Here is a 19,565-nt window from a genome sequence, read left to right on the forward strand (position 1 = left end):
TGTTGTGCTGCACATATGTCAATAATGAGTTTAAAGGTTGTTCTTCATATATTTGTGGGATCTCTTATGCACTCTCTGGTTACTTGTGCTGGGTACACACAGGAAGTTTTTTCTCCGTGGGCTGAAAAGAAAAAAACGTACAGATCACTGTACTAACACATCCAATGTTAGTACGGTGCTGAACAAAAAAAAGTACAGATCACCGTACTAACACATCCAATGTTAGTACGGTGACCTCCTCCCCCCCTATTTAGGAGATATTCACCCTGCATGCAGCCAGTGACATCACTGGTGCATGTGCTCTGAAGATCCGGTATACCTTGCTGGAACTTCAGAGCTTCAGGCCGGAACCGAGGGCTCCTGCACGCACGCAGGACCGTTTGAAGGAATTTGGTGGCCCCAAGCAAAATGGACATGGAGGCCCCCCAAACCCCCCCCCCCGCACGCACGCACGCAAGCAAAGCCTACAGGAATCACAGCATAGCGATACAGTTTAGGTTCACCAACACTTTATATAAATAAAAAAGGTTTACAGTGCAAATACTGCTGTTGCATATAATGTGCATAAAATTTGAACATTTTCAACATTTGCAAAAAAAACACCTCTGTACCATAAAATCAAATATACATTAAAAAAGTGCATAATAACTAAATCCAACATACTTAAAATTGTTTTTATTATGGGCAGCAAGCTACCATATTTTTATTACTAAATGGGTCTTGATGACTGCCTCCCCCCCTTACTACTCCCTCCCCCGTGTTCTTTTTAACCCCCCTCCCTGGCTACGTACCGCGCGGCAGGAGATTCAATTTTCTGTTCCCGGCCAGGCCGGACTGAAAGGAAGTGAGCACTCAGTGTGTGCACTTCCTGTCAGTCTGGCCAGGAACAGGAAACTGAATCTCCTGAGTCCTGTACCGCGCGGACTGCAGGAGGAAGGAAGAGGAGGTCGGCCACGCTACAGGCAGCAGCTTATGGGAAGAGGCGGCCAGTGGCGCGGCTGGGGCCCCAGGCCAGCTCAGGGCCCCAAGCGATTGCTTGTTTTGCCTGTCCTGTCGCGATGGGCCTGCGCGCACGCGCGGGAGTGATGTCATCGCGTTTTTGGCCAATTACATAGCTGGAGCGCGATCCCAGAAGAAAGACAGGGGGGACATGTCAGCCCCCTCAGCGGTGGCTTTACAGCACTGGAGGGCTTCGTTCCAAGGTGAGTTTTTCATAATATGCTAGTATGCAATGCATACTAGCACATTATGCCATTGCCTTGCAGTTTTGTTTTTGTTTTTTGGCAACATCCACGGTTTACAACCGCTTTAGCAACATGATGAAAGGAATGTATGGTTTAAATTGTATACTTTCTGCATATAGCTGGGTACACACTTTAAGACAATTGGAAGAAAAGGAGGAACAATCAGTCGATTATCCGATCGTTTGTATAGTGCTTTTGACAGCTGATTCTGACTATTCGGAATGAAAAAAAAAAAACAAGACAGAAAATGTTTGTCTTGTGTGAACACAACGTCCGATTTTCACTCAATATGTACAGTAATCGTACGAAAATAAGGAATAGAGAAAAACTCGGAAGCAAAGAAAGACACAGAAGAAGGTGGCAACAAACATAGAAAGGAAGGAATGTTTGCCTTTGTCGTTCAAGAATTGTCATGCAAGTTAATACCATTGTCTGTATCATGTCTAAGAGAAAGGAGGGTGGGACTTTAAATGAATAGCGTGAATGCTCAAAAACAAAAATCGATGAACAACTGGGAAAATTTTATTCAATTCATAAAAATAACATGCACAAAATAAATATATCAATCATAAATGGAAAGAAATATTGGCAATAATAGCAACAATTGTACATGATTATATGAATACAAAAATTCTCCATGGTACACCAATTAGATATTGTTATACAGCCATATATTAAAGAGTAAAACTTCCAAAGCCTTCAAAGGTTCCAAATAAAAATGAAAAATACATGACGCTGGTAAAAAACGCGACAATGGTAGCTCTACGCATTTAAATCTGCACCTTTATGGAAAATCGGAGGACCGTTCCATCTGATTTTCTCATAGTGTGTACCCCACTTTAGGCCTAGTACTGCTGCATGGCATTTATTTTAAAAAATCACACGTTATATTGGTTGCTTTTCTATATTATCAAGTTGAACAAATAGTTGTAAGGGTTCAAAATAGACATGTGCAATTCATTTCAAATTTCCGATTTTCTGAATTTACGAATGTTCAAATTTTTTCGAATTTCCGGATTTTCGAATTTGGAATTTCCGGATTTTCGAATTTCCAATTTTCCGAGTTTCTGGATTTTCGAATTTCGTTTTTTCCGTTTGACGAATTTTTCAGAATATTCGTAAATTTGAATATTTTAAAATTCGGAAATTCGAAAATCCGGAAATTAGAAAATTCGGAAATCCGGAAATTAGAAAAATTTTGAAAATTTGTAAATTCAGAAAATCGGAAATTCAAAATCCGAAAACCTGAAAATGAATAACTAACTAATAATAACTGATCTGTTACTAACTATTAAATTATAGGTATTGGAATTTCCTTTCAAATTTGGCTGTTAGGGAACATAACGAATACGAATTTATCCGAAGTTACAAATTATCCGAAATAACGAATGCCGTTTCCAAATGAATAGAACGTAACAAATTAATAATAATAAATACCAATAATAATAATAAAAACTTTTTATTATTATTTATTATTGATTTGTTAGGTTCCATTCGTTATTTTTGATAATTCATAACTTCGGATAAATTTGTATTCGTTACGTTCACTAACAGCCAAATTTGAAAGGAAATTCCAATACCTATAATTTAATAGTTAGTTATTATTAGTTTGTTAGCTATTATTTCAAATTTTCTGGTTTTCGTACTTTCAAATTTTCTGAATTTATTTCTTATTTTTGAATTTTCTAATTTTCGGATTTCCGAATTTTAAAATTCCCGAATTTCGAATTTCCGGATTCTAGAATTTTTGAATTTATGAATTTCGATCATAACGAATGACCCGGAAAACGAAAAAAAAAACCAACAAAACGAATGAAACTAAAACTAACAAATTTTTCGGCAGTGCACATGTCTAGTTCAAAATACATACTGCTTTTATATACTGCTTCCTGTGTCTCCATTCTGAAGATTCATCCTCACTTCCTGTCCTGCATTACAACTAGGAAGTAAAAGCAAGATGGGGGAGTGCATCGAATAAAGTCGGTAGCAAGCACTTTGTGGTGTTTGCTCTTAGGAAGAACCTTTACTGTAAAAGTGTTTTTAAAAAAGTACTGCTCCTCTTACAGGTTGAATGACGCTCAGCATTATTCAGTCTACTTTCTGTATGCCCGCACCTCCGTGCGATTTAGATCTCTGAATTCATGACAGCTTGCGACTTCATTTAACAGAAGCCAATGCAAGTCACAATGAAAAAAACAGAAAAGTAGTGCAGAACCCTTTTTCAAAGTCGCTGCGACTTGAGTAGTAAAAATTTGAATGGTTCCATTGCTGAAAATAGGGTGCAACTTGTCATACAATTTTGAACTGTCAAATTGCACGATAAATCGCATTGGTGTGAAGAAGTGCCAACTGGTCCTGTTCCCTAGTGAGCTGCAAATGACAACTGCCCTCCCTTAGTGCCATTTTTAAATAGGACATCCAGAGAAAAGAAGAGGGGGTCACCCACCAAAAAAGAGATAATCTCAGCAAACAGATGTTGCTCGAATACTAAAGGTTGGTTACCTTCAATGGTGAAATTCCTATGTATACTGTAGTACGCTGGTTCACTCAGGGCTCCCTAAAGCTGGCCTTAAATGGACGGATGGTTGAGCAGGGACTGGTCAAATTTTTATCCATTTCATGTCAATCGATTGGTTTAATGCCCCGTACACACGATAGGTTTTTCCGATGGAAAATGGGCGATCGGACCTTGTTGTCGGAAATTCCGACCGTGTGTGGGCTCCATCACACATTTTCCATAGGAATTTCCGACACACAAAGTTTGAGAGCAGGCTATAAAATTTTTCCGACAACAAAATCCGTTGTTGGAAATTCTGATTGTGTGTACACAAATCCGACGCACAAAGTGCCACGCATGCTCAGAATAAATAAAGAGACGAAAGCTATTGGCTACTGCCCCGTTTATAGTCCCGACGTACGCGTTTTACGTCACCGCGTTCAGAACGATCGGATTTTCCGACAACTTTGTGTGACCGTGTGTATGCAAGAAAAGTTTGAGCCAACATCCGTCGGAAAAAATCCATGGATTTTGTTGTCGGAATGTCCGATCAATGTCCGATCGTGTGTACAGGGCATAACAACGTTAGAAAATTTTTGCTTGATTAGTGGCTGCAGAGCTGATCATTGTATTCTGATAGTGTAGGAGTCCCTTTCATCCAAATACAATAATACAAAGGGGAGGATTCCTATATCCGCCTCGTTTGTGTGGATGCGGGGAATGCGTTTGTCTTTTTTCATTCAGCCGCCGGCTGATCAAAAGAAAAAGAATCAAGTATTACACCATGTCCTTTGTTTTTTAACCACTTGCTGACCGCTGCACGCCTATATACGTCTGCACAATGGCAGCGGTGGGCAAATGGGCGTACCTGTACGTCCCCTTTAAGAGCAGAGGATAGCAGGCAGGCGCGCGCCGCCGCGTACAGCAAGACCATGCCCGCGGGACCGGCGGACTCGATGTCCATGGAATCGGCGTACTCGATGTCCGCCGCTCTCCGGCGATCGTGTCACGGAGCCTCAGAACGGCGAAGTGCCTATGTAAACAAGGAATTTCCCCGTTCTGGCTTGTGTCATGACAGAGATCACTGCTCCCTGTCATCGGGAGCGGTGATCTCTGTCATGTGACTTAAAGCCCATCCCTCCACAGTTAGAATCACTCCCTAGGACACACTTAACCCCTTCATCACCCCCTAGTGGTCAACCCCTTCCCTGCCAGTGTCATTTAGACTGGAATCAGTGCATTTTTATAGCACTGATCGCTGTATAAATGACACTGGTCCCAAAATAGTGTCAAAAGTGTCCGACGTGTCCGCCATAATGTCGCAGTCCCGATAAAAATTGCAGATCGCCACCATTACTAATAAAGAAAACATTTAAAATAAAAATGCCATAAAACCATCCCTTATTTTGTAGACGCTATAACTTTTGCGCAAACCAATCAATATATGCTTATTGCGATTTTTGTTACCAAAATAGAATACATATTGGCCTAAACTGAGGAAAAAAAATTGTTTTTTATATATTTTTGGGGGGATATTTATTATAGCAAAAAGTAAAAAATAATGCGTTTTCTTTTCAAAATTGATGCTCTTTTTTTGTTTATAGCGCAAAAAATAAAAATCGCAGAGGTGATCAAATATCACCAAAAGAAAGCTCTATTTGTGGGAAAAAAAGGACGTCAGTTTTGTTTGGGTGCAACGTCGCACGACCACGCAATTGTCAGTTAATGCGACAGAGTGCCGAATCGCAAAAAATGCTCTGGTCAGGAAGGGGGTAAATTCTTCCAGGGCTGAAGCGGTTAAAGTGGAGCTTCACTCTCCCAATCAGTATTGATTATTTGTAATCCTCCGGTGTTAGCATTAGTAAATAGATAGAAAAGTACTGTATATCATATTTACTTGTTTTAAACATTTTCTTTTTTTACATTCCTTTAGTTACTTCCTGGTTCCCATGCCTAGGCAAATGATGTCATATATCCCAGGAGTCTTCAGGAGGAGAGGAGGAGGGGTTTTCTCAGCTAAGCACACTCTCCTGCATGTGTTCCGTCAGATTAGGCGACCCGTCAGATTTTGTAACGGAAGTGACCTTCCATGAGTGTTCCGTGAGTCTGTGACGCTTGTTTTGATGTTCAATTTTAAAAGCAGCGGCAAGCCTGCTGATCTCACACGTTTCATAATCTGACAGAAGACCGCTGCTTTTAAAATTCAACTTTAAAACAGTGTCACCGACTTTTAAATACTGTATTTCACGATAAAAGCTCAGCTTAGTGGTAAAGATAAGTGTGAAATGCAAGATTCCGGTGGACGGAAAAAGATGTCCGCTTGGCGACTTCAGAGTGAAGGCTTACTGCGGCTGAGTGCGGGGTGTACCAAGATGGCTGTGATGGAACGTCATTTCGGTTACAAGATTTGACGGGTCGCTTAATCTGACAGAACAATTGCATGGCTGAGCTAAGGGCAGGAAGTAAATGCAACACTTGAAATTAAACATTTGCCCTTACTCAAGATGGCCACGGCCATAAATGTTAGGGGGGTGTTTTTTAAAGTGATTTCTCACCAAAATAAAGCATGGAGACATGGACGGATGGGGGAGTTTGCTTTGAATATTAAAAATGAATTAAAGTGTTTGTTAAGGTAAAAAAAAAAAAAAATTCTATAGTCCCCCCTTTTATATAACAGTAAACTCTGCAGTGTATGTCATTTATAAAAATATGCTGTAGAATAGCTTACTTCACAGCGCCCTTCGGTGCTCACCTGACTGCCTGCCGGTCTCCTGTCCAGATGCAATAGCACACCTCCAAATTTTGCGTGCTTCAACACAACTTGCCTGTCATAACATATTTTATGTGGCCTGGGCAGAAAAAAAAGTGTGTAAAATACACAGTAAAATGCAGTGCAGTGCAAAATGGTAATAACTGCATCAATGTGTATGCTTTTTCTGTGCATTTTTTATGTATTTTGTAGTGTGAACAATCCTTCAATCAATGGTACATGCACCCTAAAGGGTTACTCTTGAAGAAGTTAGCAAATTTTGTTTGAAAGTCCTTAAAGTGGTTGTAAACACACTTTGAACACCTGCAAGACAAAGGCAGAATGAGATTGTATGCATAGCATACTAGCTCATTATGTAATACTCACCTGAGATCGAAGCCCCCGCTGCGGTGCCCGTACACAGCACCGGACGGCGACATCACTCTCGATGACGTCGGCACATGCAAATACAGGGGATATCTCCTAAACCGTGCAGGTTTAGGAGATATCCGGGGTAGCTACAGGTAAGCCTTATTATAGGCTTACCTGTAGCAAAAAGTGGTCTGTAAGGGTTTACAACCACTTTAAGGCTGTTACTTCTCCTTACTCACTGTCCTTTATTTCCTTCCAGTTGTGAAAACCCTAAGCAATTCTCCTGGTGGATGATAATGGTTTTACTGACATTCACTCTTCGTTCACCCCTACGAGAATACTAACTTTTGAAGTTCTCAGATCCTCTCATAATATTCCACTGCGGGAACATTATAGTTATCTACAACTTAGACACTTCCTTCAACAACTGATAAAATCCCGACCTACCCCGTATACATTAACTCCTTTTGAAAGCCTTTGCAGGGCTCAACCCCACTCCCCAGGTTTAATATCCTTACTCTACTCTTCAATTATTTCCTTTAGAAAACCTCCAATACGGCCCTATCATTCACAATGGGGGAAGGACCTGGGCAGACAGATAGACCCGGAGGACTGGCAGATCATGACAATAGCCTTTGTGAAAAGCTCCAAAAATGTTCTTATATTGGAGAATGCCTATAAGGTGTTATATACATGGTACTATACACCAGCTAGACTGGCCCAATTCATTCCATCTTACCCTTTGTTTTAGAGGCAGTTCGCAGGAAGGTACTATGGGTCTCGTTTGGTGGGTATGTCCTAGGGTGTGCAGATTGTGGGTCAGGGTTTACACCCTTCTTCGTATACATGCTTCACACTAACCTTAAAAGAGACCCCTATGAGGCTCTCCTTCGTAAGCCAATCTCAGAAGTGCTTCGTCCTGAACACCAACTAGCTCTGCATCTTTTCACTGCAACTAAGTTGACCATTGCGAGAGCTTGGAAAACCCCCGTACTTAGCTTTGAAGCAGTCAAGAATTGTATGAACGATATTATGATAAATGAGAAACTGACAGCCTTTGCCTTTGGATACCCATAATAAATTTCTTAAGGTCTGGCAGCCGTGGATAACATACAACCAACCTTCCAGGTTCGATAATATGCTTCTTTCCATTTGAACGATCTCCCGGTGCAGACCCCTTTGGACTCCCCCCCCCCCCCCTTCCCTTCTCCCCTTTGTTTCTCTCCTCTTTCCTTTTAATTTATCCTTCTAACTTTCTCTATAGTTCTTTTTTTCTCTCTCTCTGTTTTCATGTACAAATGTCCTTCTTAATCGCCAGGCCGCCGGGTGTTGGTTTGGTGAGGATGGTTACAATGGCGACATATTAAAACTTGAATGTCGTAAATCTAAGTACCTGAATACCCATTCTCAGTTAGCTGTATTGTTTTGAGCTTTTATACACATATATCATTTTTACTTTTTTTTATTTCTTTTATTAACAAGTTTGGATACCCAGGTCTTAGTCCACCATGCATCACAGTTTTGGGGTATTAAGCTCTTTTCAAGGACTTAAGGACTTTAGTTAACACCTTAATCACACTTGTGAATTATGTAATGTCCCTTTCAGCGTCCCTCTGGGACTCTTTTCTTTATGCTATGCTCTGACTGGCTGGTTTCTAGACATGTGCGCCGTCAATAAATTTGTTTTGTTACGTTCCGTTTCGTATTAGCCGTTAATTCGTATTTCGTAATTTGTGTCCGAAATTCAATTTGGATTCGTATGAAATATGAATTTTCTTTAGGTTCGTTAACTTTTCGTAACAATTACGAAAGTTCGTTATGATGAATTTAAAAAGCAAAAAATACCTTTCTCAATATGGCAGTCGTCGGACGCATTATGCTCATTATGAGGGGCTCCCACCATCCCTGTGCTGTGCTGATTTCCTGGGTTTGTACCTCTGCTGTGCTCAATATGAGGGGCTCCCACCATCCCTGTGCTGTGCTGACTTCCCCGGGGATGGTGGGAGCCGTTTATAATGAGCACAGCACAGGGATGGTGGGAGCCCCTCATAATGAGCACAGCAGGGGTACAGCCCCAGGAGGAAGTTCATTATGAGGGGCTCCCACCATCCCTGTGCTGTGCTGACTTCCTGGGTTTTCTTCAGCATAACGAATAATCGTAATTATTATGACAATATTGAAACGATATTAACGAACATTCTTATTTTGTCCAATTCTGAACTACCAGTACCAGTCTCCCAATCCCATATTAAAAAAGGTAATTTTCTCAACCCTCACTCAGCAGCAGAAGAAAACCTCTGATTGTTCAACAAAACACCAGTCATGTTTCCGTTGTAACGGAATTTGGATCCGAAATTCGTCAACGAATTTTCGTATTTCGTATACAATTCAGAAGCATAGAAATTCATATTTCGGGAGCTTCCGAATGAACGAATTTTTGGAAATTCGTACAAATTTTTGATTCGTACGATACGAACCGCGCATGTCTACTGGGTTCACATCTCCATGCAGAGTGGCTCACAGCAGGGGTCCAGTGCGTCCTTGTTCACCTTTTCAGGTCTGATTTTGGCCCAATTTTATGGCTGAATTCAGACCTGAAACAGACCAGAAGACGCACAGGAGCCGACCCGGAGCTGTGTGAACCGGCTCCATAGAGAGCCGGTCACAGACTCCTGACATGCAAATTGGATGCGGGGAAACCTGCATCCAATTTGCAATAGTGTGAACCCAACCTGAAGGGGAAGTACAAACAAAGCTTTTTTGGCCATACTTCTCCTGTGGGTCCCAGTAGTACACTTATTTCTTCACTCCTGTGACCTGAGCTAAAGGCTGCTGTTGGCGGGTGTCGTACAACTGGTCCAAGCTCTGCAGGGATCCCGACAATGATGTCGGGATCCTCTCAGACGCCTGACCAGCAGCTGGCTCAGTCTCTCAGCATGCCACTGAAAGCCTGAGCCAGCTGCTCCCACCCCCTCCACAGCCCAGCACTCCAGTGAGCACTTGAGGGGCAGAGCACAGAGCTGGTGACTGTTTTTCATGGCTCAGTTCTCGACGTTGAGCCAATGAGGGACAGCTGCAGCATCGGATTGATGCTGCAGCCATCTAGGTGCTTCTCTGATAAAGTCCTCACCCATTGAGATGTAACGTGTAAAGGCAGAGTTAACATAGTGACGTCATCAAGCTTGCTGGCTCGGAGGAGGAAGCAAGCTGTGGTGCTCTTTTGGTTTGTGGATACCTGAAACCTAACCCGATCTGTAGGACACAATCCAGCTGATGTTTTATATCTTGAATCATTTTATAATGTGAGTAGTTTTTTGCCATTTTTTTTATAAATAACTTAGAGAGCATTAGATGTGGCTTATTATTTTGAGGGACACATGAAGACTTATTGATGAGCTGGATTTATTACTGCTGACCCTATGCAAGGCGGTGGTATAGCGCCATCTTCCGGTTACAACAGATAATGCCATTTTTGGCCCTGCTTCAGTTAAGAGTCAATACTAAGGTGAGCAGAACTATTATTTGAGCGCAAGGTTTTGGGAAAAAGTGGTTTGTGGAATTTTCTTAACACATGGATCATACGGCACATACTTTCTATATAAACTGGAAGCTCACTTTTTTTTTTTTTCATATGTTACAATAATTTGTAGAATCTCCTTTCGCTGCAATTATAGCTGCAATTCTTTTTGAGGATGTCTCTACCACTTTTGCACATCTAGAAAGTGAAATGATTGCCCATAATTCATTGCTGAATAGCTCAAGCTCTGTCAGATTGAATGGAGAGCGTCTGTGAACAGCAATTTTCAAGTCTTGCCACAGTTTTTCAATAGGATTTAGGTCTGGACTTTGACTGAGCTATTCTAACACATGAATAGGCTTTAATCTAAACCATTCCATTGTAGCTCTGGCTGTATGTTTAGGGTCGTTGTCCTGCTGCAAGGTGAACCTCCGCTCCAGTCTCAAGCCTTTTGCAGACTCTTCTAAGATTGCTCTGTATTTGGCTCCATCCATCTTCCCATCAACTCTGACCAGCTTCCCTGTCCCTGCTAAACAAAAGCATCCCCACAACATGATGCTGCCACCACCATGTTTCACAGTGGGGATGGTGTGTTCAGGATGATGTGCAGTGTTAGTTTTCCGCCACACATAGTGTTTTGCCTCTAGGCCAAAATGTTCAATTTTGGTCTAATTTGACCAGAGCACCTTCTTCCACGTGTTTGCTGTGTCCTCCACATGGCTTCTCACAAACTGCAAAAAGGACTTCTTATGGATTTCTTTCAACAATGGTTTTCTTCTTGCCACTCTTCCATAAAGGCCAGATTTGTGGAGTACACGACTAATAGTTGTCCTGTGGACAGATTCTCCCACCTGAGCTGTGGATCTCTGCAGCTCCTCCAGAGTTACCATGGGCCGCTTGGCTGCTTCTCTGATGAATGCTCTCCTTGCCCGGCCTGTCAGTTTAGGTGGACGGCCATATCTTGGTAGGTTTGCAGTTGTGTCATACTCTTTCCATTTTCAGATGATGGATTGAACAGTGCTCCATGAGATGTTCAAAGCTTGAGATTTTTTTTATAACCTAACCCTGCTTCGGCTATTGAGCTCTGTAACTAACATGCCTATTTCCAACAAAGCAGGTAACATTAACATGGTCTAGCGCTCTATCTACTGATTGGTAATAATTTATAGGAAATATTCATATGCATCATTTCACATTTAATTGATGAAAAAAAATAGCAAAAATTATTTTATCCTATTTAGTGCTGACAAAAAAAAATAAAATATCTTCAAAATGCTATTTCTTCCCTTTACCTTCTACTGTTATACTTCTTTGTTCCCATTCCTTTTTTGTCTTCTTTAACTTAGAATAGTCTGCACACTTTTTTTTGAACATATTGTTCTAAAAACTTGAGGCTGGAGTCTGTCATTTAACGTGACTGTAAAGTGTAGTACAGTGTAATACTTACCTGCTCTGTGCAATGTCCCCCTCTGGTGCTCTGGGCTCCTCATCTTCTTCGTGTGCCAACCACAGGTAGCTGCTTCATATAGTGACACACTTGCCGGCTGGATCCCGAGCCACGCTGTGTGAGTCCATTGGCGCACACAGTGCGGCTCGGCCCCGCCCCCAGCTCGCTTGTCATTGGATTTGATTGACAGCAGCAGGAGCCAATGGCTGCCGCTGCTCTTACTGAGTCCCGTTAGGAGGGAGAGAGAGCACCGATGCTGCTCTTGGGCACAATACTGAATCAAGATTTGGCTTAGGTAAGTATAAAGGGGTTGGGTGGGGATGCTGACAATAGAAGGTTTTTTTGCCTTAATGCAGAGAATGCATTAAGGTAAAAAATACCTTCAGCCTTTACAACCACTTTAATTTTTCTGGCCTGACAGTCACCTGGAGAGAAAAGCCGATCACTTGCGATTGACCCAAATCTGTCAGATTAAAATACCTGTGGACTCATAAATCCCCAGAGGTCAGGTGTGGGTGAAATACATATAAATAGCTCAAAAAATTATAAGGAGCTAGGTATATGGGATGCTGTTACACTCCACCCAAAACTGACATTTAATTAATGGGTGTCTTGGATGATCTAATCACATACTGGCTTCATCTCTCTTAAACCATTGTGACAGAACTATGTGGACTGCCATTGCTGACCTCCTTATGAAAATGTTGCTTGCCTGGCTGTCTGTGTAGGGATTTATAAAAACAAATTGCATAGCCATTCGTCCAGTGTGTTTTGTGAGAACTGGACAAAAAAGGAATGTTGTTTGGGCTATTTTCTTTACTTAATTAATATTTTTTTTATTGTGAGCAGTAGGAAAATATCACATTATGACCACTAGATGGAGCTGAGGAATATAGGAAATACATATGTCCTTGTAACAAGACATACAATGTGACATTTCTAAAGAATGTTTGCGGGAATTAGCAAACAATGTAACCATTGGTCAGTGTCAGCTGTCAGTGCTGGGCCAATGAGCTGTCGGTGGGTAATTCCCAGGCCCACAGCTTCATGTACAAAGGGGGGGGGGGGGGCGATGCTTGTGACGTGTGTTGGCCTAATATGGCCACACGTGATGGAGCATTCTTCTTACTAATCACCAATGTACTGTAATAGGGCGTACACACGGTCGGACTTTGTTCGGACATTCTGACAACAAAATCCTAGGATTTTTTCCGACGGATGTTGGCTCAAACTTGTTTTGTCTACACACGGTCGCACAAAGTTGTCGGAAAATCCGATCGTTCTAAACGCGGTGACGTAAAACACGTACGTCGGGACTATAAACGGGGCAGTGGCCAATAGCTTTCATCTCTTTATTTATTCTGAGCATGCGTGGCACTTTGTCCGTTGGATTTGTGTACACACGATCGGAATTTCCGACAACGGATTTTGTTGTCGGAAAATTTTATCTCCTGCTCTCCAACTTTGTGTGTCGGAAAATCCGATGGAAAATGTCCGATGGAGCCCACACACGGTCGGAATTTCCGACAACACGCTCCGATCGGACATTTTCCATCGGAAAATCCGACCGTGTGTACGGGGCATTAGTCACATTTTTTTTTCCTGAACTACTAATGTAAGGTACATACTTCCCACTGACCTCTAATATAAAAGGTATTCTTCCCACTGATCGCCAAGGTAAGGAACATTCTTCCCACTGATCCCCAATGTAAGGAACATTCTTCCCACTGATCCCCAATGTAAGGAACATTCTTCCCACTGACCCCCAATGTAAGGGGCATCTTTCTACTGACCGCCAAGGTAAGGGGCATTCTTCCCACTGACAGCCAATGTAAGGAACATTCTTCCCACTGACCCCCAATGTAAGAGACATCTTTCTACTGACCGCCAAGGTAAGGGGCATTCTTCCCACTGATCCCCAATGTAAGGAACTTTCTTCCCAGTGACCCCAAATGTAAGGGGCATTCTTCCCACTGACCCCCTATGTAAGGGGCATTCTTCCCACTGATCCCCAAGGTAAGGGGCATTCTTCCCACTGACCACCAGTATAAGAAGCATTCTTCCCACTGACCCCCAATGTAAGGGGCATTCTTCCCACTGATCCCCAAGGTAAGGGGCATTCTTCCCACTGACCCCCAATGTAAAGGGCATTTGCATTCTTCCCACTGACCACCAATGTAAGGAGCATTCTTCCCACTGACCCCCAATGTAAGGAGCATTCTTCTCACTGACCCCCAATGTAAAGGGCATTCTTCCCACTTACCCTCAATGTAAGGAGCATTCTTCCCACTGATCCCCAAGGTAAGGGGCATTCTTCCCACTGACCCCCAATGTAAAGGGCATTCTTCCCATTGACCCTCAATGTAAGGAGCATTCTTCCCACTGACCCCCAATGTAAGGAGCATTCTTCCCACTGACCCCCCAATGTAAGGGGCATTCTTGCCACTGACCCCCAATGTAAGGGGCATTCTTTCCACTGATCCCCAATGTAAGGAACATTCTTCCCACTGCCCGCCAAGGTAAGGGGTATTCTTCTTACTGACCACCAATGTAAGGAACATTCTTCCCATTGACCCCCGATGTAAGGGGCATTCTTCCCACTGACCCCCAATGTAAGGAGCATTCTTCCCACTGACCCTCAATGTAGGGGGGATTCTTCCCACTGACCCCCAATGTAAGGGGCATTCTTCCGACTGACCACCAATGTAAGGAACATTATTCCCATTGACCCCAAATGTAAGGGGCATTCTTTCCACTGACCCCAATGTAAACAGCATTCTTCCCACTGACCCCCAATGTAAACGGCATTCTTCCCACTGACCCTCAATGTAAGGGGCATCCTTTCTACTGACCGTCAATGTAAGGGACATTCTTCACACTGACCTCCAATATAAAGGGTATTCTTCCTACTAACCACCAATATAGAGGCATTCTTCCTACTGACCGCCAAGGTAAGGAGCATTGTTCCCACTCATCACCAATGTAAGTGGCATTTTTTCAACTGACCCCCAAAGAATACTTTTAGAAGAGGTTCTCTGTGACCTTAAAATTATTTTAAAGGTTCCTCTAGGCTAGAAATGTTGAGAAAGGCTGACCTAGAAAGACAGTTCAGGTAGGATCCACTGTTAAGTTGGCCATAGATAGATTGTTGGCCAAATGTTGATTCATCTATAGCCGTTCCTGCAGAAAGTTTGGAAAATTTTCATTTGATCAGTGCATGCAGCCAGTCAGCTCCAGCACTGATCAGTGTATTCTGATAGTGGAGTCGTCCCCGCTGTCAGAACACTATAGAGCAGTAGGGAGGATTCCTCTGACCACCTTGCTTGCGTTGACGAAAGAATCAATTCGGGAATCCATGCGTCAAATAATCCATCTATGACCAGCTTTAGAATTTCCTTCATTCAAGAAAATATCTCCATCCTGCTCCTTTTTTTTCCTCACTGTGGTCAAAAGCAATCTTCGTTTTGACCCCACTAACTATTAGAAAATCAAACAACGTTCTGAAAATGAAAATTTTTGAGCAAAATTCTAATGGTGTATAGCCAGCTTTACTGTACTTCCAAATTACAGCCCACTGCATTCAATAAAGTCTGTAAAAATTAATAGGTTGGAGACATTCCATGTGACATTCTACTCTTCTTTTTTTGTCTAAGTGCCATTAAATTGTGTACTAAACAATCCATCACAGAGCTTACACGTTGGGGGATGGATCTGGCCTCTTAATTTGCACACTATAATTATTATTACTGTTAAACTGCTTAATATTTCCCTACAGACCAATGTGTGTGCATCTCCAATTATGTGTCTGGTCCCCCCCTTACAGCTGACTCTATGCAAATCCAGAGAGGAGGGAGGGAGGGAGTGCGAGTGGTCCGGCTCTCCCATCTCTCTGTGCAGGAGACTCTGCACAGCTTGGGGTCTTGTCTGCTCAGGAAGGATTCTTCGTCTACCCTCCACATGGATTACTTAGAGTTAGCCTGGCTTGACATGCCAGTCACCCAAACAGAGAAGCATCCATCTCATTCGTAAGTAACTGATGATCACTATGTTACCACCTCTGCAGGGAGGCTGTTCAGGGGATTCACCACTCCTTCTCTTTCTGTCCAGGCTTATTTTAAAAGTATGCTGCTTCAGGATAGCTAATTTTAAATATTCATTACTCTGTAATTATTCCTGATTTATCAGTCTGAGGATGAGGAAGGAGACTTATAGAATTTGGGCATAAAAGTGATAAGTGGTTACCTAAACAGGTTTAGATTTTCAGATTTCAGCAGATTAGTTCGATGGGAGCAGCAAATTCTGGTTGGTTTTGATAGGTTAATGCACTTTTTATCTTGGTCTTTACTTTGGCCAATGGCTTTAGAGTTAGGGTTGGGTGGCATTTCTGGGGCCAACAATCCATTGCTGGAGTCAGGAGGACATCACAATGCTTTGCTGGAGTCAGAAATTACAAGGCATCACTTGATACATAACTGGAGCCAAGAATACAGGACATCACTTGGTACATTACCAGGGTCAGGAGTACAGGGCATCACTTGGTACATTACCAGAGTCAGGAGTACAGGGCATCACTTGGTACATTACCAGAGTCAGGAGTACAGGGCATCACTTGGTACATTACCAGAGTCAGGAGTACAGGGCATCACTTGGTACATTACCAGAGTCAAGAGTACCGGGCATCACTTAGTACAATACCAGAGTCAGATGTACAGGGCATCACTTGGTACATTACCAGAGTCAAGAGTACCGGGCATCACTTAATACAATACCAGAGTCAGATGTACAGGGCATCACTTGGTACATTACCAGAGTCAAGAGTACCGGGCATCACTTAGTACAATACCAGAGTCAGATGTACAGGGCATCACTTGGTACATTACCAGAGTCAGGAGTACAGGGCATCACTTGGTACATTACCAGAGTCAAGAGTACCGGGCATCACTTAGTACAATACCAGAGTCAGATGTACAGGGCATCACTTGGTACATTACCAGAGTCAGGAGTACAGGGCATCACTTGGTACATTACCAGAGTCAGGAGTACAGGGCATCACTTGGAACATTAGTGGATTCAGGAATACAGGGCATCACTCAGTATATTGCTGGAATCAGGAGTACCAGGGCATCATTTGGTCCATTACCGGAGTCTGGAATACCGGGCATCACTTAGCACATTGCTGAAATCAGGAATATGGAGCATCACTTGGCACATTACCGGAATCAGGAATACAGGGCATCACTTGGTAGAGTACTGGAGTCAGGAATACAGGGCATCACTTGGTAGAGTACTGGATTCAGGAATACAGGGCATCACTTGGTACAGTACTGGAGTCAGGAATACAGGGCATCACTTAGTACAATACTGGAGTTAGGAATACAGGATAGCACTTGGTACATTGCTAAAATCAGGAGTACGGGGCATCACTTGGTACAATACTGAAGTAAGGAATACAGGGCATCATTTGGTACATTGCAGGAGTCCGGAATACAGGGCATCACTTGGTACAATACTGAAGTCAGGAATACAGGACATCACTTGGTACATTTGTGGAGTCAGGGATACAGGGAATGCCTTGGCACATTTCTGAAATCAGGAGTACAGGGCATCACTTGGTACATTGCTGGAGTCAGGAATACAGGGCATCACTTGGCACATTGCTGAAATCAGGAGTACAGGGCATCACTTGGCACATTGCTGAAATCAGGAGTACAGGGCATCACTTGGTACATTGCTGAAATCAGGAGTACAGAGCATCACTTGGTACATTGCTGGAGTCAGGAATACAGGGAATCACTTGGCACATTGCTGAAATAAGGAATACAGGGCATCACTTGGCACATTACCGGAGTCAAGAATACAGGGCATCCCTTGGTACATTACTAGAGACAGGAATACAGCACATCACTTGGTACATTTGTAGAGTCAGGGCCACAGGGGATCACTTGGTACATTGCTGAAATCAGGAATATAGGGCATCACTTGGTACATTACCAAAGTCAGGCATACAGGGCATCATCATCCATTATAAATTTTAGGATTGCCATGTACATTGCTGTGGCATATAATCCATGCAGCATTTTTTAGATGATATGTTACATCAGGAGTTACATATCAAAACAGCTACCTAATTTAATGCTGGAAGTTGCAGTAACACACATGGTCCAATGTTCTCTGGACAAAAGTTCTATGGTGTAGATAAATATAACAAAGTACATGCATATAGTTATATAATCTTTATTGTAGGACTTTGCTTAAGCCATATAAAGTAAACAGAATATATATATATATATATATATATATATATATATATATATATATATATATATATATATATATATATATATACCGGTATGTATATATATATATATATATATATATATACATACATACAGTATGTATATATACTGTCTATTTATTTATGTGTGTGTGTATCAGTATGTCATGAAGTGTCATTTTGAGATTAATCCAACGCAACAGCAATTTTTAATGCTAATTGAAGCAAAAATTAACCCACAGCCAGGAACACACAAGAAGCTGAAATTATATAGTTACTACTTATTACATATGAAAGATGACATCTTCTAACATACAGAGAGGAACAAGTTAACATTTGTTACAAGACAAAAAACATAATGCTGATAGACTACAGTTTTTAAAAGGGAAGCAAGTAACGTCAGCACTCAGCAGCATTGTTTATGTGATAATTGACAAGTGGATCAGCCTTCCATATGGATCTTTGTATATGGAATTGGTGTGTAGAGATAGATGAATAAATTTGCAGATACTGTATAATGGGAATGAGGAACTAAGATATTTTTAAAAAACTCTCCATTAAATACAAGCATCTAGATTTGTTGGGTGGTTACCATTTTCTAGTTCTGTGTAATTTGTTGTTTCTATTAAATGCTCATAAATCACTGGAAAAACTATAGTAAAATACTGTACTATACCTTGGAACCTTGGGTTAAACCTCCAGACAAAAGCCATACATTATCTCCAAGCTTGCGTTCTTGTATTCCTTCTCTTTGTAAATACTGAAGACCTTCTCTACCTTGTGGGCCTAAATACGTATACTATATTACCAAAGGTATTGTGACGCCTGCCTTTACACGCACATGAACTTTAATGACATCTTAGTCCGTAGGGTTCAATATGGAGGTGGCCCAACCTTTGTACCTATAACAGCTTCAACTCTTCTGGGAAGGCTGTCCACAAGGTTTAGGAGTGTGTCTATGGGAATGTTTGACCATTCTTCCAGAAGCATATTAGTGAGGTCAGGCACTGATGTGGACGAGAAGACCTGGCTTGCAGTCTCCGCTCTAATTCATCCCAAAGGTGTTCTATGAGGTCAGGACTCTGTGCAGCCAGTCAAGTTTCTCCACCCCAAACTCACTCATCCATGTCTTTATGGACCTTGCTCTGTGTACTGGTGCGCAGTCATGTTGGAACAGGAAGGGACCATCCCCAAACTGTTCCTACAAAGTTGGGAGCATGAAATTGTACAAAATGTCTTGGTATGCTGATGCCTTAAGAGTTCCCTTCACTGGTACTAAGGGGCCAAGCCCAACCCCTGAAAAACCACCCCACACCATATACATAGAGGTGTAGTGTACCGCTCAAGGAACAGATCGCCTCCCTTGCTGCTCAGCTGCCTCTAGATGTAGATCGGGTGCCAGCCCTGCTTGGAAAAGGAATTCACAGGAAGAAAAAAGTCCGGATGGCTGCACTCCGATATAATC

At 42.2% G+C, this 19,565-nt stretch overlaps 1 protein-coding gene across 2 annotated transcripts in view; it reads left to right on the forward strand.

The window, feature by feature from the left end:
• LOC141107635 (estrogen-related receptor gamma-like) overlaps positions 1–19,565 on the forward strand; it is an 80,772-nt gene that overhangs the window by 3,135 nt on the left and 58,072 nt on the right. Inside the window, exon 1 of one of the 2 annotated variants that reach the window (XM_073598508.1) lies at positions 15,658–15,851. The exons of the other annotated variant lie outside the window; for it this stretch is intronic. Coding sequence (XP_073454609.1) covers positions 15,658–15,851 — 194 coding nt within the window. Of the gene's footprint in view, positions 1–15,657; positions 15,852–19,565 lie in introns of those variants that run through there. 2 annotated transcript variants of the gene reach the window in all.

This window comes from Aquarana catesbeiana, linkage group LG09 (genome assembly GCF_042186555.1).
Source record: "Aquarana catesbeiana isolate 2022-GZ linkage group LG09, ASM4218655v1, whole genome shotgun sequence".
NCBI classification, from domain to species: Eukaryota; Metazoa; Chordata; class Amphibia; order Anura; family Ranidae; genus Aquarana; species Aquarana catesbeiana.